This window comes from Bos indicus x Bos taurus, chromosome 8 (genome assembly GCF_003369695.1).
Source record: "Bos indicus x Bos taurus breed Angus x Brahman F1 hybrid chromosome 8, Bos_hybrid_MaternalHap_v2.0, whole genome shotgun sequence".
In the NCBI taxonomy this organism is placed as follows: Eukaryota; Metazoa; Chordata; class Mammalia; order Artiodactyla; family Bovidae; genus Bos; species Bos indicus x Bos taurus.
The window spans coordinates 28,219,804-28,243,473 of record NC_040083.1 but is presented as its reverse complement, the minus strand read 5'-3'; the positions used below and the strand labels follow the sequence as shown (position 1 = coordinate 28,243,473).

The following is a 23,670-nucleotide window of genomic DNA, read 5'->3' as shown; positions in this document are numbered from 1 at the left end:
TCTCTAACTGTTTATCTCTCTTTTCATCCTTTATATTTTGTCCTACCTCCTTTCGAAGACAATGGGCTGCCTTTCTGGGTGCCTGGTGTCCTCCGCCAGCATTCAGAAGTTGTAAATTTGTGGAATTTGCTCAGCGTTCAAATGATCTTTCGATGAATTTGTGGGGTAGAAAATGGTCTCCCCATCCTATTCCTCCAGCATCCTAGGACTGCCCCCCCAGGTTACTTTTTGAGGCAGATATGGGATTGACTTTGAGTGGAGAGTTGGGCTGATTGCATATTGCCCTGAGTCAGATTCCACTGACTCCTTTGCTGCTACAGGCTCTCCTATGGCTCCTTCTGGCATTTCTGTGCCAGTCAGTGAGCAAATACTGAAATTTGTCTGACATCCTCTCAGGCTGAGTGTGCTAAGTAAGGTTGTTTAACCCAAGTATCTATATGAAGAAGTCTGTAGGAGTTCTGGGCAGAAGAGTGAATAGTGGATAGTCCAGGCCTTTGCCAGATAAAAAGCTACCATTTAAACTTAAAGAGATGTGTTATTCTCTCCTTGTTTATTTGTTTTTAAAATATATGTAGATAAATGTGTATATATCCTCTTTTTAGCTAAATGTTAGCATACAGCACACATATACACATACTTCCCTTTTGATTTTGAAATAATTATACTCACAAGAAGTTACAGAATAGTACAGAGAAGTTCCTATGTATCCTTGACTCGGTTTCCCCTAATGTTACATCTTACATAACTTTAGGACAGTACTATAGCCAGAAAATTGCCATTGCCACAATATGTATGTATAGTTCTATGTTATTTTATCCTGTGTGTATTTGTGTAGTCATGACCATGATCAAGATACAATGCTGTTCAGTTCAGTTCAGTTCAGTTCAGCCACTCAGTCGTGTCCGACTCTTTGAGACCCCATGAATGGCAGCACGCCAGGCCTCCCTGTCCATCACCAACTGCCGGAGTTCACTCAAACTCACGTCCATTGAGTCCGTGATGCCATCCAGCCATCTCATCCTCTGTCGTCCCCTTTTCCTCCTGCCCCCAATCCCTCCCAGCATCAGAGTCTTTTCCAATGAGTCAACTCTTCGCATGAGGTGGCCGAAGTACTGGAGTTTCAGCTTTAGCATCATTCCTTCCAAAGAAATCCCAGGGCTGATCTCCTTCAGAATGGACTGGTTGGATCTCCCTGCAGTCCATGGAGCTCTCAAGCTGTTACATCACCACAAAGATTTTCCTCTGCTAACTACTTTGTAGACATAGCAGCCCCTCCCTGGAAATCAGCACTAACCCCTGGTAGCCACTAAATGTTTTGTCTCTATAATTTTGTCATTTCAAGAATATGTAACTGCAATCCTATAGAATGTAACCTTTTGAGTTGACTTTTTTCACTCAGCATGATGCCCTTGAAATCTATCCAAGTTGTTATAAATATATCTGTCAATAATTTATTCCTTTATATTGCTGACTAATATTCATGGTATGGCTATTCCCATAATTTGTTGGGCCATTCATCCACTGAAAGATATTTTCATTGTTTCTGATTTTTGGCTGTTATGTATGAAGCTGTGAACAATCATGTACGTTTTAAATTCAGCCACATCGGGTCTTAGTTGTGGCACATGGGATCCTCGTTGTGTCACGTGAGATCGTTGGTTGTGGTACATGGACTGTCTAGTTGAAGCACGTGGACTCAGTTGTTTGGCACATGGGCTTAATTACGCCATGGCTTGTTGTATCTTAAGTTCCTGACCAGGGATCAAACCCACGTCCCCTGCATTGTGAGGCAAATTCTTAACCACTGGACCACCAGGGAAGTTCCTCGTGTACCTGTTTTTGGGTTAACATAAATTTTCATTTCTCTAGGATAAATGTGTTCAGAAATGTGATTGCTAGGCCATATATGAGTGTATGCTTAGTTTTTTTTTTTTTTTTAAGAAATTGCCAAACTGTTTTCCAGAGTGTCTATACCATTCTTTATTCTCACCAAGCTGCATGAGATCCAGTTTTTCTGTTTCCTTGTCATCTTTTGATGTCACAATTTTTTCTTTGAGCCCTTCCATTAGGTATGTAGTGATACCTCACTGTGGTTTTTATAATTCTCTAGTGGCCAGTATTGCAAATAATATGCTTATTTGCAATTTGTAAAAGAGAATTATTTGGTAAAATGTATCTTAGTATATTTTTCTCATTTTCTAATTATAGTGTTTGTCTTTTTACTATTGAGTTTTGGGATTTTTTTAAAAATATTTTCTGAAAGCTAGTTCTCTATCAGACAGATGGCTTGCAAATAGTTTTCCTATGTGTAACCTGTCTTTTAATCTTTGAAACAAGATCTTTCACAGAGCAAAAGTTTTAGATTTTAATTTAATTCAACTCGCTCATTTTTTTGTTTGTTTATGAATCATGCTTTTGTTATCAGGTCCAAGAACTCTTCGCCAAGTCCTAGGTGCTGAAGATTTTCACCTATGTTTTCTCCTAAAATTCTTACAGCTTTATGTTTTACATTTAAATCTGTGATCAACTTTGAATTTATTTTTGTATAAAGGTCTATGGTTTACATTGTGGTAATCAGAGTTATGAGATGATCCTCCAAATCTCCCACCCAACATACATCAATTGTGTAATTAACTCCCTCTTCTTGAGGGTGAGAGCAGTAAATAGGAGATCATACTGGGTTGGGCCTGACTTAATCAGATGAGCCCTTTAAAAGAAGGTGAAATGGGAAATAGATGGGAAAACAGTGGAAACAGTGTCAGACTTTATTTTGGGGGGCTCCAAAATCACTGCAGATGGTGATTGCACCCATGAAATTAAAAGACGCTTACTCCTTGGAAGGAAAGTTATGACCAACCTAGATAGCATATTCAAAAGCAGAGACATTACTTTGCCAACAAAGGTCTGTCTGGTCAAGGCTATGGTTTTTCCAGTGGTAATGTATGGATGTGAAAGTTGGACTGTAAAGAAAGCTGAGCACTGAAGAATTGATGCTTTTGAAATGTGGTGTTGGAGAAGACTCATGAGAGTCCGTTGGACTGCAAGGAGATCCAACCAGTCCATCCTAAAGGAGATCAGTCCTGGGTGTTCTTTGGAAGGACTGATGCTAAAGCTGAAACTCCAATACTCTGGCCACCTCATGCAAAGAGTTGACTCATTGGAAAAGACTCTGATGCTAGGAAGGATTGGGGGCAGGAGGAGAAGGGGACGACAGAGGATGAGATGGCTGGATGGCATCACTGACTCGATGGACATGAGTTTGGGTGAACTCTGGGAGCTGGTGATGGACAGGGAGGCGTGGCGTGCTGCAATTCATGGGGTTGCAAAGAGTCGGACATGACTGAGTGACTGAACTGAACTGAACTAAACTGAAGTGTCAGAGATGTGTTCTTCTGCTGGCCTGGAAGAAAGCAAACAGCCAAGCTGAGGAAGGAGGAGTCCTTTTGGCAAGGATCTGAGGGAGGTCCTTAGGAGCTTGACAGCAAGAAAATGGAGACCTCCATTCTACAACTGGAAGGAACTAAATTCTGCCAACAACCTGAATGAGCTTGGAAGAAGGCCCTGAGTCTCAGATGAGAAAAAAAATCAAAGCTCCAGCTAACACTTTTATTTCAGCCTTGCAAGACCCTGAGACTAGGATCCAGCTAACCCTGCTAGACCTGTAGAAACTATGAGATGCTAAAAATCTGTATTATTTTAAGTCATTAAGTTTTTGGTAATCCTGAAATGTGATGCTGCTTTTATGCTTATGTAGATGAGAAATCTGATTACTGGAGCTTGCAGCTGAGTGTTAGGGAAAGAAATGGGATGTCTCTGCTGCCAGGCACATTGGGTTGGTCAATTGCCTCCTGGATGTGGAGGCTTCCTGGGGCCTAATGTTGTGGCTTTCTGACTCTAGGCTACTCACTGATTCAGTTTGTGGGGTGCTCTCCTTCACACCAGTAGGGGAAGAGCTGTCTAGTTCAGTCGGTCACCCCGTGATGCAGAGGGGTGCTCTCCATGCTTGTTGATTTCTTACTTGTATTTTTGAGCTGGTATTCCCAATGGAGGGCTTCCCTGGTGGCTCACCGATAAAGAATATGCTTGCCAGTACAGGAGATGTGAGTTTGGTCCCTGAGTTGGGAAAATCCCCTGGAGAAGGAAATAGCAACCCACTCCAGTATTCTTGCCTGGGAAATCCCATGGACAGAGGAGCCTGGCAGGCTATGGTCTATGGGGTCGCAAAGGAGTTGGACCCCATAGACCAGTATATGTATGTGTTTATATTTTTATACTTGTGACACTAATAAATAAGCTCTATAACATAAAACAAACATAGAAAAATTTTAATATATGATTTTAAAAGATTTTTAAAAGAAAGTTTAAAAAGTTAATATAAAAACTATGGAGACATTAGAAAGATCAGCAGTTGCCAGTTGGGGAGGAGAGGGGAATGAATAGGTGCAGAGTAGTTTAGGTCAGTGAGCCTGGTGCTCTGTTCCACCTACAGTGGTGGGTACATGTCGTTATACATTTGTCCAGACTCACAGAATGCGTAACACCAAGAGTCAGCATTAATGTAAGCTATGGGTTTTGGGTGATGATGTGTCAGTATAGGTTCACTGATTATAGCATATGTACCACTCTGGTAAAGGATGTTTTGGGTTTGTCGGGGCAGGGGTTATAGGAGAAATTTGTATACTTCCCACTCACTTTTTCTGTGAACCTAAAACTCTGAAAATTAAAGTTATTCAAAGAACTAAATATAATATGAAATCTGTATATGGAAGTCTTCAGTTTTGTTTTTTTTTCCCATTTTAACTCACTTTGGAGACTGATTACATCTCAGTTGGTATACAAGACAATGGACTCTTCCTATTTTTTTTTAATAAAGTAAGAGAGAAAATTTTCGCTCTTTGATATAGATTGGCACTGGTGTCATCACTTGGTCCGTTTTTTAAGCATTGATATTTCCTGTCAGTTATGTTGGGAAAAGGTGGAAGGATTTTGCAGTGCAACAGAGCTGAGAATCGTGTCCTCACTTGTTTATTTACTTTCTTGCATTTCACCATGAACTGTGTGTACTCTGTATGGTTAAGTAGTTTATGCACTAAATTATTTACATAGTGTAGTCTTTACAGTAGTTTACAATGTTAAGAGGTAGTCTTTAAAATCTTCTATATAAAGTTTGCTAGTTTTCTTGTGACAAAGTAGTTCAAAGTCCTCTTGAACTTGAGTGAATTATGGCACTTTTCTATACAATAAAGAGAACAGATCTCAATCTGTAGACCTTTTCTTTGATGGCAAGTGGCTATCAAAAACATTATATCTAGAAAAAATCTTTGAAGGAACTTAAGGCAAAATACATTCTGTCACCACAGATTAAAAAAAAAAAAAAACCTGACTGCTTTATTGAAGGATTTTTATGTAGCATTATGAAAATAGCTGTTTGGAAGTGTTTCCAGAATTTTGGAATTTTTCTAAAAATGATCTAAATCTGTAAAATTCATTTATGTATACACATAAAAACTCTGTTCAAATTTTTGTTAAAAATATAAAATGTATTTAAATATAAAATGCATTTATGAAGATATAAAAACAGGACATATAGTAATAGAAAGAACAATTAATTCAGGAAAGTTGGCATTTTCTAGCCAAAATTCCAATCAAAACATTGTTTACTTGATAGGATTGAAGCATACATGTCATGATTTAATAAGCACAACCAGTGGTGTACTTCCGCCAGGGGCATCTTCCCTCTTTACCATGCGTTGCGGGAGTGGTGAGGGTGAGGACTCTGTATTAGACTTCCAAATTGCTATAGAGGTTTCCCCTCTATCTGAAAGCAGAGCATTCCTGTGAAACCTGTCATAAGCTGAAATGGCATTAAGTGAAGGAGCAGTTATCATAGGCCCCATCTTGCTAATGAATCAACAAAATTAATGGAGACAAAGCACAGATGCTCACAGATATAGCACAAAGCTATGTGGGCTGAGATGCTGAGAATAGTTCCCAGGGAAGGAGCTTAGAGGGTCACTCTTACAATTCTGGGTGAATGCTGCCTCCAGATGGGCTCCCTGCAAAACACACACCTTTCAGAACACCTGATGTTTTTGCATTTTGACTTTTTTTAAGGTGAAAACAAAAATCCTCTTCAGGTTTCTTTCAGTTAGCGAAAACAGGTACTAATGCATGTGAAGTGAAAGTGAAATGTCATAAGGTAAACTTTTGAAGACTAGGGGATAACCTGTATCGCCTAAAAGTTATACCAGATTTTTAAAGTTGTAAAGCATACAAAGAAAAGACTGTGATGCTGGGAGGGATTGGGGGCAGGAGGAGAAGGGGACGACAGAGGTTGAGATGGCTGGATGGCATCACCGACACGATGGACGTGAGTTTGAGTGAACTCTGGGAGTTGGTGATGGACAGGGAGGCCTGGCGTGCTGCAATTCATGGGATCGCAAAGAGTCGGACACACTGAGCGACTGAACTGAACTGAAAGCATACCCAATCATATTTCTCACACTAAAATCATTAGTTACAACATTTTGTTGAGCCTCAGAGCTTTCATACTGTTAAAGCCAAGTTAAGTCCCTCTCCTACTTCTCATGGCTGTATATGTGTAGCTTCAAGTCCACTTGTAGCTGGTTACATCTTTGTAGGAGTGCTTTCTTGTGTGTGTTTTGGATAGGATTTCCCAAAAATTTTGTTTCTGGCCCCTTCTACTTTCTATTCCTTATTGATTCCTTGGGATTCATGTTTGCTGAAAGCAGTCTTGTCAGCTTTGATGTCTGCACACGCACGCACACACATCCACGTAATTCCATGTGGTAAAGCAAGGAGATTGAAGGCAGTCTCCCATCCCGATCAAGTCTTTCCTATTACAACTTTGTACTGGAATGTCATGAAGAACCACGTATTTAGGGCCAGGGCAAGAAACCAGACATCCAGACTAGAGTCCGTTTCTGGATCTTAGACTGGCTCTTGACTGAGGAACATAGTTGCTATTTGCAGACTACTAGTAACAGACCCCTATGAACAGTATGAAAAGGCAAAATGATAGGATACTGAAAGAGGAACTCCCCAGGTCAGTAGGTGCCCAATATGCTACTGGAGATCAGTGGAGAAATAACTCCAGAAAGAATGAAGGGATGGAGCCAAAGCAAAAACAATACCAAGTTGTGGATGTGACTGGTGATAGAAGCAAGGTCCGATGCTGTAAAGAGCAATATTGCATAGGAACCTGGAATGTCAGGTCCATGAATCAAGGCAAATTGGAAGTGGTCAAACAAGAGATGGCAAGAGTGAATGTGGACATTCTAGGAATCAGCGAACTAAAATGGACTGGAATGGGTGAATTTAACTCAGATGACCATTATAACTACTACTGTGGGCAGGAATCCCTGAGAAGAAATGGAGTAGCCATCATGGTCAACAAAAGAGTCTGAAATGCAGTACTTGGATGCAATCTCAAAAACGACAGAATGATCTCTGTTCGTTTCCAAGACAAACCATTCAATATCACAGTAATCCAAGTCTATGCCCCAACCAGTAACACTGAAGAAGCTGAAATTGAACAGTTCTATGAAGACCTACAAAACCTTTTAGAACACACTCAAAAAAGATGTCCTTTTCATTATAGGGGACTGGAATGCAAAAGTAGGAAGCCAAGAAACACCTGGAGTAACAGGCAAATTTGGCCTTGGAATACGGAATGAAGCAGGGCAAAGACTAATAGAGTTTTGCCAAGAAAACGCACTGGTCATAGCAAACACCCTCTTCCAACAACACAAGAGAAGACTCTATACATGGACATCACCAAATGGTCAACACTGAAATCAGATTGATTATGTTCTTTGCAGCCAAAGATGGAGAAGCTCTATACAGTCAGCAAAAACAAGACCAGGAGTTGACTGTGGCTCAGACCATGAACTCCTTATTGCCAAATTCAAACTTAAATTGAAGAAAGTAGGGAAAACCACTAGACCATTCAGGTATGACCTAAATCAAATCCCTTATGATTACACAGTGGAAGTGAGAAATAGATTTAAGGGATTAGATTTGATAGACAGAGTGCCTGATGAACTATGGACTGAGATTTGCAACACTGTACAGGAGACAGGGATCAAGATCATCCCCATGGACAAGAAATGCAAAAAAGCAAAATGGCTGTCTGAGGAGGCCTTACAAATAGCTGTGAAAAGAAGAGAAGCAAAAAGCAAAGAAGAAAAGGAAAGATATAAGCATCTGAATGCAGAGTTCCAAAGAATAGCAAGAAGAGATGAGAAAGCCTTCTTCAGTGATCAATGCAAAGAAATAGAGGAAAACAACAGAATGGGAAAAACTAGAGATCTCTTCAAGAAAATTAGAGATACCAAGGGAACATCTCATGCAAAGATGGGCTTGATAAAGGACAGAAATGGTATGGACCTAACAGAAGCAGAAGATATTAAGAAGAGGTGGCAAGAATACACAGAAGAACTGTAAAAAAAATCTTCATGACCAAGGTAATCACAATGGTGTGATCATTCACCTAGAGCCAGACATCCTGGAATGTGAAGTCAAGTGGGCCTTAGAAAGCATCACTATGAACAAAGCTAGTGGAGGTGATGGCATTCCAGTTGAGCTATTTCAAATCCTGGAAGATGATGCTGTGAAAGTGCAGCACTCAATATGCCAGCAAATTTGGAAAACTCAGCGGTGGCCACAGGACTGGAAAAGGTCAGTTTTCATTCCAATCCCAAAGAAAGGCAATGCCAAAGAATGCTCAAACTACTGCACAATTGCACTCACCTCACACGATAGTAAAGTAATGCTCAAAATTCTCCAAGCCAGGCTGCAGCAATATGTGAACTGTGAACTTCCAAATCTTCAAGCTGGTTTTAGAAAAGGCAGAGGAACCAGAGATCAAATTGCCCACATCTGCTGGATCATGGAAAAAGCAAGAGAGTTCCAGAAAAGCATCTATTTCTGCTTTATTGACTATGCCAAAGCCTTTGACTGTGTGGATCACAATAAACTGTGGAAAATTCTGACAGAGATGGGAATACCAGACCCCCTGACCTGCCTCTTGAGAAATCTATATGCAGGTCAGGAAGCAACAGTTAGAACTGGACATGGAACAACAGACTGGTTCCAAATAGGAAAAGGAGTACGTCAAGGCTGTATATTGCCACCCTGTTTATTTAACTTATATTCAGAGTACATCATGAGAAACGCTGGACTGGAAGAAGCACAAGCTGGAATCAAGATTGGCGGGAGAAAATCAATAACCTCAGATATGCAGATGATACCACCCTTATGGCAGAAAGTGAAGAGGAACTCAAAAGCCTCTTGATGAAAGTGAGAGTGGAGAGTGAAAAAGTTGGCTTAAAGCTCAACATTCAGAAAATGAAGATCATGGCATCTGGTCCCACCACTTCATGGCAAATAGATGGGGAAACAGTGGAAACAGTGTCAGACTATTTTTTTCGGCTCCAAAATCACTGCAGATGGTGACTGCAGTCATGAAATTAAAAGACGCTTACTCCTTTGAAGGAAAGTTATGACCAACCTAGATAGCATATTCAAAAGCAGAGACATTACTTTGCCAACAAAGGTTCGTCTAGTCTAGGCTATGGTTTTTCCTGTGGTCATGTATGGATGTGAGAGTTGGACTGTGAAGAAAGCTGAGCGCCGAAGAATTGATGCTTTTGAAGTGTGGTGTTGGTGAAGACTCTTGAGAGTCCCTTGGACTGCAAGGAGATCCAACCAGTCCATTCTGAAGGAGATCGTCCCTGGGATTTCTTTGGAAGGAATGATGCTAAAGCTGAAACTCCAGTACTTTTGGCCACCTCATGGGAAGAGTTGACTCATTGGAAAAGACTCTGATGCTGGGAGGGATTGGGGGCAGGAGGAGAAGGGGACGACAGAGGATGAGATGGCTGGATGGCATCACCGACTCGATGGACATGAGTTTGAGTGAATCTGGGAGTTGGTGATGGACAGGGAGGCCTGGCGTGCTGCGATTCATGGGGTTGCAAAGAGTCAGACACGACTGAGCGATTGAACTGAACTGAGTAACAGACCATTTAACCCTCATTCTCTGCTGCATCTCTACACTTGTAAAGTATTGGAATGAAAGTAAATCAAGTAAATGAGCAACCTTTCAGCCTAACTCTGTAATAATAAAGATAATAATTTTCCTTTAATTCCAGGTGCCAAAGAATAAAATTTGATACTAAAAAAACTATGAGAATGTTATCATTATAAGACTTTCTTTCTTAGGAAAGACATCTTAAATAGTAACTTTTATTGGCCCTAGTGGTAAAGAACCCACCTGCCAATGCAGGAGACATGAGAGACGGGGGTTTGATCCCTCAGTTGGGAAGTTCCCTTGGAGGAGGGCATGGTAACCCACTCCAGTATTCTTGCCTGGAGAATCCCATGGACAGAGGAGCCTGGCAGGCTACAGTCCATGGGGTGCAGAGTTGGACACACTGAAGCAATTTTAGCACACATGCATATGAACACAAGCACAACTTTTATTATTTAAAAATTTTATTGGAGTATAGTTGATTTACTATGTTGTGTTAGTTTCTGCTGTACTGCAAAGTGAATCAATTATACACATACATATGTCCACTCTTTTGTAGATTCTTTTTCCAGATAGGGCATTACAGAGTATTGAATAGAGTTCTCTCTGCTATACAGTAGGTCCTTATTAGTTATCTATTTTATATATAGCAGTGTGTATAGTCAATCCCAATCTCCCAGTTTATCCCTCCCCTTTTACCCCCTGGTAAACATAAATTTGTTTTCTACATCTGCAACTTTATTTCTATTTTGTAGATAAGTTATTTGTACCCTATTTTTTAGATTCCCCATATAAGCAATGTCACAATATTTGTCTTTGTCTGTTTGACTTCACTCAGTATGAGGATTGCTAGGTCCATTTGTATTTTGGCAAATGGCATTAGTTTATTCTTTTTATAAAAATTTATTTATTTTTTAACTGAAGGATAATTGCTTTACAGAATTTTGTTGTTTTCTGTCAAACCTCAACATAAAATCAGCCATAGGTATTATTCTTTAAATAATACCTTTTACTCTCACAATGAGACATTTTCTTGTTAGAATGTAAACATTCATTAGCTTTTAGTATTCTTTATGTTTGAAAAAAATTAATATATTCAATATGTATAGACTATCTTATATTTAAAATACTTATGTCCAATAATACCCCTCAGAAATAGAGTCTTTCTTTAATGAGTTAAAATAGTAATTTTCTAATACCATTGTCGTTATTATAGCTAACATTTACCTGAGTGTTTGTTGTGTGTCAGATACTTACTATCTGTTCATGTATTAAATTCATTTAACCCCCTCCCCACACAATCTTTGTGAGGTAGGACTCATTTTCCCCATTTTATGAAGATATATTATTTTCACATATTTGATATATCTGATCTATCTGTTTTATATGGTTTATTTATGTAGTATATAGAAATGAAATATACCCATAATTACATAATTTAAAGTAAAATGTCAGGTTCTTGCATCCCAATTACTACTCAAAAATATAAATAGAAAATTTACTATTCTGTTGGCATCTCGGCCTTATGACATTTTTCACTAATTGTTCCTTCAACTAGCATCAGCTTCCTAAGACTTCCACTTTCCCTGAAGTCTGATTTTGAAGTCAGTCAAAACTACATAATATGTACATAACGAATTATATAAATAATATACTAGTACAAATGGTAGTATCTCAGAATTATTTTTATTCTAAAACACTTATGCTTTTCCTTAAAATAGATGTGAAATTTTATGTTTGGACTTTCTCATCTTGTTATGCTGATTATAAACACAGTAGATTATCTCTAAATCAAAAGCCTATTTTTGTCCAGAAACTGCTTTTTGTTCTGTTTCTCGTGTAACTAGATAAAGCCCACTGAGATTCATATCTCATGGCATGGTAGAGTCAAAATCCCAAGGGCGAAAGACGACATGGAATACATTCTCAAATGTTGGGCATGCTGTTCACAGCATCATGCTGCTCTGTCATTGTTTCCTAATGTGAAAAGGGGTGATGTTTTAATCCAGGAGTGAGGAGTGCTGCAGAGGGCTAGACTTTAGGAGACTGATGGAGAGGTCATTAGATGTTCACTCCTTCCTCCTCCCTCCCCCTCCCCTGATTCCGACTGCCATTTCCATTTCTTCTACCAAGTTGGCGCCTTTCTTTTATACGAAAAGGTTGGATTTTTTCCACTGGCCTCCTTTATAACATAGTTTGAATCACTTTTTAATACTGGAAGTTAACATTCTTTATTCTTCAAAAGAGCTGTGGCGTCTTTGAATAGCTCTGCCATTTCATTGATACTCCTCCCCGCCTCTCAATTCTGAAGGAAGTTTTCATTTTAGAAGCATATAGTATATTTTACATGCATGAGTTTCATGAAACATACTTTCTATATTGATCACTGTACCTTTGCTGCTCTGAAAAAATACCCTACACAGTGTTATATGCTTTCATCTCTCAAATGAAATACTGCTTTAATGATTTTAAATGCTAAAGATTCTAAATCTTAAGCAAAAAGTAAGATTATTTTATTCTTTTTAATGTTATAAAGAAGTAATATGTGGTTTCTCTTAATACTGCCCCAAATTTTGTAGTTTAATTAAAAGTAGATCAAGGAAGGAGCCAAAATAATTATGACTTTTGTTCCATCAGACATAACTTCTCAAAAAAGTATTTTTTTTTTTTTTTTTGGGTAATTTTATTATTTATTTATTTTAAATTTAAATTTATTTATTTTACTTAGAGGCTAATTACTTTACAATATTGTATTGGTTTTGCCATACATCAACATGAATCAAAAAAAGATTTGAAGGAATATCATTTATATTGTATATTCCTTTTAGAATATCATGTATATGAGAATCCATGAGATGTATTGGATTCCATTGAGTTGAATGGTTAAGGGAATGGCTTTGTATTATATTTTTACCGATCTGATCCTTACAACACTTTTAGAAATAAGCTAGAAAAGGACTCTTCTTCCCATTTTTACGGAGGGAGGAGGTGGAGACCCAGAGAGACCACATGACCCAACAAGATAAAGCTAAGTAAGAGGCAGCGTGAAGACCAGAAAAAAAAATATTAATATGACTTCTTCCTGGCCCACCATCTCAATGGAGAAGATGAATGAATTTACAAAAGTGGAGAGAGACTCAGTGTAGGAAGAAACATATGATTTTATGATTTCTGATTTTTATCTACTTTTGAAATCTAGGGAAATATTTTGTGTTAGCATTAGCCCTAATCTTACCTTGAAATGACTCAAGGTAAGGAATGTGAGATGTGAGAGGACATGTGAGATGTTCCCAGACATGAAGTTGTACCATGCTTATTTAGTATTGGATAATAGAATTCACTTTTGTGTACTCTATCTTTTTCTGCCTACAGCTATGCTTTTGCTTCTTTTTCTGACTTTGAATAAAGTATGGTTAGCAGTTTATTTGGAGAAGGCAATGGCACCCCACTCCTTGCCTGGAAAAATCCCATGGACGGAGGAGCCTGGTAGGCTGCAGTCCATGGGGTCGCAAAGAGTTGGACACGACTGAGCGACTTCACTTTCACTTTTCACTTTCACGCATTGGAGAAGGAAATGGCAACCCACTCCAGTGTTCTTGCCTGGAGAATCCCAGGGATGGGGGAGCCTGGTGGGCTGCCGTCTATGGGGTTGCACAGAGTCGGACACGACTGAAACGACTTAGGAGCAGTAGCAGTTTATTTGGACATGACTAAAGCAACTTAGCGCGCACACAGAGTAATTTATTCGTTAGAGTGTTAAGGTTATATTTTCCCAAGGCATTTTTTTTTCCCCAAGTTGAACATGCCTATTCAACTTGTGGCTTTTCCGCTTTTACAGACTTTTTCTTTTTTCCTTTCTTTCTTTTCTTTCTTCCTCTCTTCCTCCTTCTTTCCAGTCAGTCATCAGGCCATCCCTGAAGATACAAAGATGATTAGATTTGGCACACCATCTGGTCTAGGTAGCTCCTTGATGTAGTGAATATAAACATGTCAATGAATGCATTTCTGCCAAAGCAAAAAATGAAAAATTGCATGCAAGCATGAGGGACCCACAGAGAACCAGAATAGAAATTAACACTGCCTTTGGGCTCAAAAGAGGCTTCTTTAAAGAGGTGGTTTCTGAACTGGGTTTTTGAGGGCAAATAGGCTTTCGTTAGGCAAAAAGGTATGAATTTTAACAATTATACAAGTAACGCCTACTTCTGTTTCTCAGACATTGCATGTGTTGTTTCTTACTTTTTGTTCACCAGATTATTTCATATGCATATGCCCAAATATCTAGTTTTGTAAAGCTTTCTCAAACCACTCTTCAGATTGAATATAATTTGGAAATTCTCAGACTGTCTACCATTGTTCTAAGCTGTTGCTGTGGTTGGAACATGGTTTTCTTATAAATAATATAACATTGTATTGAACACGTCTTTGAAATGTTTGATTTTACTTTATTGTACTTGAAGTATTTTGAAAGACTTAAAAAAAGATATACTAGTATTCTTGGACTTAAAATTCATTATAGCTTCCTTTAGAAGCTAAAGTTTACAAAATATGATTACACTGTGATACAGAGACCCAACAATTCCCCCAAATATTACACTACTTAGGGAAGAGAAAGAATTACCAGCACTTGCTTATGTTATTTATTTTATTGTATCTAGTATAATGCAAGGACATAATTATGCTTTGCTTACAATATAGGAATTATAATATTTACTCTTAATCACAGGATTAGTTCAGCTCCTTTTGTTTCAAAGCACTTGCTTTTTAGGTGGATTGAAAATTACACTAAGCTTATTTTGAAATATCTTGCTTGTATATCCATCTACTGTGTGTCTTAAGATTGAAATTTAGGTCAAATTACAACTTGAATTTAACTTTACAAAGAAAATAAGTGTGCCACCTTTAAAAACTGCATTCTAAATTTTAAGCACAATAGATCAAAGTATGCCTTATTTAAATAAATACTCTGGAAAAGAAATCTCAATTATTTTCTCCCAGACTTTCTTAAAATAGTCACTGTTCTCAATGCAAAATGTGAGGTTTAGCTTTATTATTTTAAAGGAAGATGAAAAGTTGTTTATTTTAAAATTTTAATGATTTTGCTTTAAAATTATGGAAATTCTCCTTTGGGACAGCTTTATTTGAATTGTATGTGACACTATTTTTATTTCTGAAGGCTATGATTAAAAGTTTCGTGGATGTCTACCAGCTTGCAAGCGCTAGAATTGCTACATTAGAAAAGGAAATGACATCTCATCGAAGTCACATTGCAACCTTGAAATCAGAACTTCACACGGCTTGTTTACGTGAAAATGCAAGTTTACAATCAGTAAGTCCTACACTGTATTTTTTGTCTTTGAATCTTGGGTCACATTTACACTCATGTTTTTGTTGTTCACCCATATGTCTAGTTTAGAATAAGTGATCAGTCAAGCAGCATAAAATTACTAAGTGTGGAGAAAATTTTGAAGGAAGGAAAGCAATTAATTTTTGCATTGTATCACGTATAAAGATATGCGTATTGTTATCAATGCAAAAACACTACATCAAGATTCCTTTGTGTTTGGTAGTGCAGCTGACAGTTGGGTTTGGCAGTATGCATAGTTAAAGCTTTCAACTGTCTGAAGATTCAGTGTGTCCCATTAAAGACAGAATATTATTAATTATGCGTATAACCAAAATGGTAATTAGAACATGTGATTATTCTCTGTAGAAAACTAGACTTATCCATAATACATGCCTAGCTAAAGATGCATGTTGTGATTCATCTATATGATTAAAATTCAGTTTCAGCAGTCATTTTATGTCTTAAAATTTTAGCCCATGATGAAATTTGGGCTCATTTAAGACCAAACAAAATTTTTTTCCACTTGAAATACATGTTTGGGGAGTATAAAAAAATGAATGTATTTCTGACATAAAGGAATAAAATACAATTTCAACTTTTTCCTCAAGAGCCAGATATGTCAACAATGGGATTCAGAGGGTTATCAATAATTGGAATGTCTTTTTTCCTTTTTTGGTTTGATTTGAATGGATCAAGGTGACTTGTAATGAAAAACAGTATCATTTTGCCATTCAGCTATTGACAAGTTTCAAATGATATATTCAACAGAAAAAGAGTTAACATAAAGTAAATAGATGCATAGCTGTGGTTTAGTTATTCAGCTCCTTTGAGTAGTAGCTTGAGTGTCAGCATCCCAGTGAAGCTTTATGACCATGGTATTTGAAACTGCAACCACTAACCTTCCCCCACCCCACAGACTCATTCTCACCTCTTCTCGCTTGTGTATCTTCTACCTTCCTTGCTTTATTTTTTTCACTATAGCACTTAGCAACTTACACATTTTGTGTTTTATTTATTTTTGTCTATTTTGCTGCTTACCCTCGTAGAATATAAGTTCCATAAAGTCAAGCAATTTGGGGTGTTTTCTTCACAGCTGTAAGGGCACTCTAGTGCTGAGAACAGTCTGGCCCATAGTAGGTACTCAGCAATTGATTACTGAATGAAGAGTTTCTAACACTTAATCCAGTAAATGAGCAAACTAGTTATTTGAGATCTGAGATGTGAATTCAGTTGAGTTCAATTTTTAAAATTACTTTGTTAATTTCTTAATGACTGAGTAGTAAATTGGACCTCAAATAAGAGAAGTTAAAATGAAGAGGAAACCTTCATAAAGATTTGTATAAGTATTTGGAATTCATTCTAGTATTTCTTTAAAACATACTTAGATTTCTTCCTGCTAGTTCTCTGATCCCAGTGGTTAATATTATATTATACTATGTCAGCTTTATTGGGTCATACTGTTACTGATTGTTCATTCTGTTATTCATATGAGAATAGTTACTTATGTTTTGAGAAAGTTTGGTAAGGTGGGATTATTTACCCATGGACTCAAAAAAAAATTTTTTTTTTACTAGTTATTAAGCTATTGATATCTTAATGAAGGTCTGCTTAATATACCACATGATTATAATAAAGCTTCCCTTCTCAACCTTCTGAGAAGATTTACAGGCTATGCCCATCATCTTGCTTATAAGAAGAGGTTCACGTAGGCAGTACTTCTCAAAATGGAATGTGTGTAGTGCGAACACTCTCCCCACAGGTTCTGATGTGTCGTAGGACACTGCCGCCTAATCCCATGCTTCCGTGGGATATATGCTATCCAGTCTGTTCCCTGGATAGTTGAGGATCACTGTTTTAAAAAGAATAATAAATAAACAATAAACTATTCCCTGGATAGTTGAGGATCACTTTTTTGAAAAGAATAATAAATTTGTAATAAAGGAATAATAAATTAATAAATTTGTAAATAATAAATTAATAATGATAAATTTGTAACTTCTATTTTTCAAGACAGTTTTATATGCATTTTCTGACTTCTTAAGAACTCTCTGAAGGAGGTTAATCTTTTAATTTCATAGACAAGAGGTGATCTAGTTTGGTAGATAAGAGCTTGAGCTTTGGAATTATACCCATTAGAAGTAGAGTCAAGTGTAAATAAGAGAAAACTTGAGTAACATGTTTAAGACACTTTTTTTTTCTCATACAGTGGGAAGTCTAGAAGTAGGTGGCTATTGTCGTTAGGTTAGTGGTTCAACTTCTCTGTAATTTCTCTACCACTCCATGATAAGATGACAGCCCGATCTAGGATTTGGAATCGCATTCAGAGGAATAGGATGGCCCAGCAGTACCTGTTTTATATAAATAATAAATCATTGAAAGGCTTTCCGTTAAAAAAATTTAATATTTCTATCATATATTTATTAAGTATTAATATTTAAAAACTTTAATAGATTATAGATATTAAATATATATTTAAACATTTATATATTTAAAAAGGAAAAACCTTCCAAGGAAATTCCCAATGTATTTTCACTTATAGTCCATCAGCTGGAAATGGGTTGTGTGACCCCCTAAGCTCTAATGAGTCAAGGGACAAGGGAATAAGGAATGAATAGATACTGGGTTAGCCAATTGATCATATATCTGATTTGCCATACAAATCAGATATATCTAGATTCCAGTTCAACCTCTGTTAGTTGCTAACTGGGGGGCTTGGGTCTCAGATTTTCATCTGTACAATGAGGATGATGATACTACTCTCTAATAGAGATGTTGGGAGGTCTAGAGAAGTGTTCAAGTACTTTGCACTTTCCCTTGCACTTAGTAATCCAAAAAAAGTTATCTATTAATTTATTACCATTATCTTTATAGAAGGTAATTGAGATTACACCACAGGAAAAGACTGTTTACTAATATAATATCTTCAGCTTCAAACCAAGTCGCTTTGTACTGCTTCCTACTGCAACCTTGAACATGTAACTCCTGCTCTGTGATCACCATCAGTATTTTCCTGTAGCTGAGCTCTCTGCCCTTTCTGCAGCCTTGTCTTCCCCTCTTTTCACTGACACATTCTTGAAAACCAATCTATACTTCTTTGTCTATGTACTCATTCTACTGATACTTTTTTCTTATAGGGCACCACGATTTTCTGCTTGCCCTGCTTATCCATTTGTTCCTTCTCATCTCCTTTCATCTTTCTTGGACAATATGAAGCTTCAACTACTTTCTTCTTTAAATACTCACCTCCTTTGTTTCTCTTGTTATCATTTTTTCTTCATTGGCTCTCTGGCCTCTACTTACTTGATCTCTGCCTTCTTTGTATTATTGTTGTTAATTCTTCTCCACCCATTAGTTTGATATTTATTCAGCATCTGTTCTGTAGCAAGCTTGATTTTGGTTCTGGGGTGCCATGTGAACTGAAAGAGACAATATTTGCTCTCATGAACTTAAAATCTTAACAGTGAAGGTAAATATTTTTCATGTAATCACACTAATTAATATGTGATTACTAACCAAGATAAGTTCTTTGAAAGAGAAGAACTTAGGTGTATAAGAGTTTTTTTAAACAAATGAGCCTACCCTAGACTAAGGTATCAGTTAAGCGTTTTCTAGGTCAATGATGCTTAAGCTAATATCAGAAGACTGGGTATGCGGTATCCGGGGAATGGTGGCATGTTGTGTTCCATATCAGGAGGAGAGGAAAACAGACATCTATAAAGGCTCTATGGTGTGAGGAAGAAATTGATAAATCAGCTGGAATAAAGATAGCAAAGGCAAGAGTAGTCTGAGGTAAGAATGGTCTGGAGAAAAGGGCAGAGGTCAGACTTTGTTATCTTTAGGAGCAAAGTAAGAGTCATTAAAAAAACTTTATAGACAGAACGATATGTTCAGGTTTGCATTTTTTGAAAAGATCACTTTGGCTGTAGTATCAAGAAACAGTTGAATGTGAAGAACAAGAGATGAGGATGTGTCAAACAATTCCTAGTTTTTTTTGTTGTTGTTTTTTGCTTTTGAAAATGGATCAGTGATTTCATTTACTTAGAGAAACAGAGGAATGGGGTGACAGTGGATATTGTGAGTTTAATTTTGAGTATGTAAGTTTGAGATACCATTGAGACATCCAGCTAAAAATGTCAAAAAGGCTACTTGATATGGAATTCAAGCAATGTGCCAAGCTGTAGATAAAAAATTCAAGTCACTGTTATACAGGTAGGACTTGAAGCTGCTAGCAAGACTGAGACTACATAAGGATGGTTTATAGAGTAAGAAGAGAAAAGGCCTAAGAATGAAGCTTGAAAAACTCCAACACATAATGCCTGAGTAGAAGAGGATAAAGATGCAAAGGAAGCTGTGAAGCAACAGGCAAAGAGGGAAGAGGAAACCAAGAAAGTATGGTGCCATGAGAAGAGAGAATTTTAAGAAGGGTGATGTTCACTGGAGTCATATGCTGTTGAAAATCAAGTGAAATGAAGACTGAAAATGACCTTTGGAGTTAGTGTATGCAGGCCATTGGTAACCTTAACAGAGGCTCTTTTGGCAAGAGATGGAGAAATTAGTGAAAGTTGACCGAAGGAAAGTGAATTTAGACATCTACTGCAGAGATTTAGCAGTTAAGCAGGAAAAATTGAGACATCTACTGCAGAGATTTAGCAGTTAAGCAGGAAAAATAGGAGTGCAGTGTTCTCAGGATTTAGGAAGTTCTGTTGTAAGATGAGAGTGAACTAAATATATTTTAACATCTTCTTAAAATAGGCCTCCAACAGTCTGGTTTTGACTCTGTTCACTATACTGTCCATCTGGTTATCACCTTTTCCAACTCTAGATTTTTTTTTTTGACTAATGTTTGCATGATATATCTTTTTCCATTCTTTTAACCTATATTTCATATTTATAGTGGGTCTCTTATAGAAAAATATAGTTGGTTTTGTTGTATTTATCCATTTGACAATTTCTGGCTTTTAGTTGAGTGACTGGACCATTTGCATTTAATATAATTATTGATGTTTCTGGATTTTTATCTACCATTTTTGTTGTCTTATGGGGATGAAGGTGAAAGCATGATTTCTGCCTTTGTGAATTTCTCTTCTAGCAGGGGAAATGGTCACATAAGCAAATAGAAACAATAGGCATTTATAAAGCCTGTAGGAACATAGATGAGGAAGGAGTTCATTCTGCCTAACATTGCTAGAAGAAGGTTCTGAGAAGATGAAATGTTTGCAGGAGTCTTTGAAGAATGCTAGGATTTGACACCTTGTTAAGGGGAAAGAGCCATCAAAAATCTTTGCTTTATTTTGTTTTGAAGAATAGACCTAATGGATATTAGATATATTTAATGAATTACATTACCTAATGATTTTTGTGTGTTAATAGAAAATGTATTGTTACTTTAGTTCCATTCCTTCTGTCAATTAAAGTTATCCACCTCACCCCAAATGCTATGACAGACCTAGACAGCATATTAAAAAGCAGAGACATCACTTTGCCGACAAAGGTCCATCTAGTCAAAGCTGTGGTTTTTCCAGTAGTCATGTACAGATGTGAGAGTTGGACCATAAAGAAGGCTGAGCACTGAAGAATTGATGCTTTTGAATTGTGGTGTTGGAGAAGACTCTTGAAAGTCCTTTGGACTGCAAGGATATCAAACCAGTCAATCCTAAAGGAAATCAACCCTGAATATTGATTGGAAGGACTGATGCTGAAAGCTGAAGCTCCAGTACATTGGCCACCTGATGTGAAGAGCCGACTCATTGGAAAAGATGCTGATGCTGGGAAAGATTGAGGGCCGAAGGAGAAGGGGTAGACAGAGGATGAGATGGTTGGATGGCATCGTCAACTCAATGGACTTGAGTTTGAGCAAACTCCAGGAGAGAGTGAAGGACAGGGAACCCTGGTGTGCTGCAGTTCATGGAGTCACAAAGAATCAGACATGACTTAGTGACTGAACAACAATAACTCACCCAGCCTATACCCACTGGAGCCCAAGACTGCCTGCAGAGGTCACTTTGGACCCTACCCTCATGTGTTTTCAATCCAATCTTGTACCATCCAGTTGCTGCTTCTTACTTTATGACCTAAGTTGATTCTGCCTTTGACTGTTCTGCTCTTGATGTTCTTATTTGGTCTCTGTATTTGTTACTTTGAGCCATTCTCAGAACTCTTCTAATGGATCCTCAGGTGAACTAGCTCTCTGCTCTACTCTTGGCTCTGTTTACCATCACCTCCTTCCCATTATATATGACATTAGAGTCAGGCAGACCTGGAGGGTCCTTTCTGGCACCATTGTTTATTACCCACACAACAGTATAAGCATCAGTTTCAGTATTCATAACATGTAGGTGAAATTGCCTGCATTGTAGAATTGTCATGAGATTAAACGAAGACACAGCGTCTGGCATATTGGTAGATGCTCAGTAAATATAGCTTCCCCGTGGCTCAGATGGTAAAGCATCTGTCTGCAGTGTGGGACGGAGAAGGCGATGGCACCCCACTCCAGTACTCTTGCCTGGAAAATCCCATGGACGGAGGAGCCTGGTAGGCTGCAGTCCATGGGGTCACTAAGAGTCAGACACGACTGAGCAACTTCACTTTCACTTCTCACTTTCATGCATTGGAGAAGGAAATGGCAACCCACTCCAGTGTTCTTGCCTGGAGAATCCCAGGGATGGAGGAGCCTGGTGGGCTGCCGTCTGTGGGGTCACACAGAGTCGGACACGACTGAAGTGACTTAGCAGCAGCAGCAGCAGCAGCAATGTGGGAGACCCGGGTTCTATCCCTGGGCAGGAAGATCCCCTGGAGAAGGAAATGGCAACCCACTCCAGTATTCTTGCCTGGAAAATTCCATGGATGGGGGAGCCTGGTAGGTTACAGTCCATGGGGTTGCAAAGAGTTGGACACGACTGAGCAACTTCACTTGCACAGTAAATATTGGCCGGCTTCCCTGTATATACAGATTTTTCCAATAATTACATATATTTATGCAGCTAAGCTATATTTATAGCCTTAAGAAATATATGTAAGCAAAAGGAAATGTATCTATGAGTAAGCAAAAGAACTAAAACAACAGTGCTTTTCGCACATACTAAATACAGTATTGATGTTAGGTGTTATTGTTATCACTTAGTGAGCCAAGGACAGTCACTGTATGCTCCTTTCTAAATTTTCCACCATTTGAGTAGATAAGAATAAAAAGTAAATATTCATCATTACTTAAGAAGAAGCTTAATATATCATGGTAGAATGTATACGTAGAAAGAGATGGATGGTATTGCAGGTATGAATAGTTATCCTTAAAAGCTTTATCCTTCTTTAGGTGACATTTTCCTTTTTTGTTCAGAAGCATGTATGTGATGCTGGAGTTCATCTAAGAGGTCTCATCAATTGTACACTTGCCAGAACTTTAACATTTTCAGCATGTTGGTCTTTGACCCATTAACTTAGGGCTGTTCTAGAGCTTTTATCTTGACTAACAGTAAGCAGAAAGCACTTTGAGTAAAGAGCTTTTGAATGCCATACAACCCAGTAGAGAAGAGTACAGCAGTCAGAACCAATTACTTGTGGGTGTTTGGAGACTGGCACACCCACAAGTGTGGAGAAACACATGATATTTCAATCTGCGAAACATAAGATGCCAAACCCAAATACTTCACTGTGAGTTATGATGCTTCAAGCTACAGTATTGATTTGCCTCATTTCCCTTGTATGCTTAAGCAGTATGTTTTTAATTCTGCAGTACTTTATTTGTGAGAAAATAATAAGTTACAAATCAGAGGAGCATTCCATTTAATATATTGCAGGGGAGAGATCATCGCATCATTTCTGAGATCATGTCAGATTTGATAGTTGTCAAGTGGTGTTATGTTGTTAATTAAGCAGAAAGACTTAGATCTTTTGGTTAAGATTAAAAAAAAAAAAGAATCTCCTTTATCTTCTTGAATAAAATTTTGTCCCATTTAATCTTACTACATTTTCTTGAGAGAGGAAGTATTGTTTGTTAGTATTGTATAGATGAAGAAGCTGACAGAATCTAAGTAACTTAATCTAGGTAAGTTGTTTTCATCAACTTTCAAATACTTTCAGTTAATTCCTGATGTTTATCATTGAGGTTTTAAATCCTTCAAGAAAAATAATTTTAAAAAATGAGCCATAAACCAAGTCTTAATTTGTTGAGACAGGCTGTACAGTGCAGTTCAGTGGTATAAAGTACAGATTCTTGAGTTTTACTCCAAGGTTTTTATTTAGGGCCAAGTCAGGTTAGAGCAAGGCCTCTGATTTC

At 37.7% G+C, this 23,670-nt stretch overlaps 1 protein-coding gene across 6 annotated transcripts in view; it reads left to right on the top strand.

The window, feature by feature from the left end:
- Positions 1–23,670, top strand: part of CCDC171 (coiled-coil domain containing 171) — a 341,520-nt gene that overhangs the window by 274,620 nt on the left and 43,230 nt on the right. For all 6 annotated transcript variants that reach the window (XM_027549190.1, XM_027549194.1, XM_027549191.1 and 3 more), the window contains one exon: positions 15,228–15,380. In XM_027549190.1, coding sequence (XP_027404991.1) covers positions 15,228–15,380 — 153 coding nt within the window. The remainder of the gene's footprint in view (positions 1–15,227; positions 15,381–23,670) is intronic.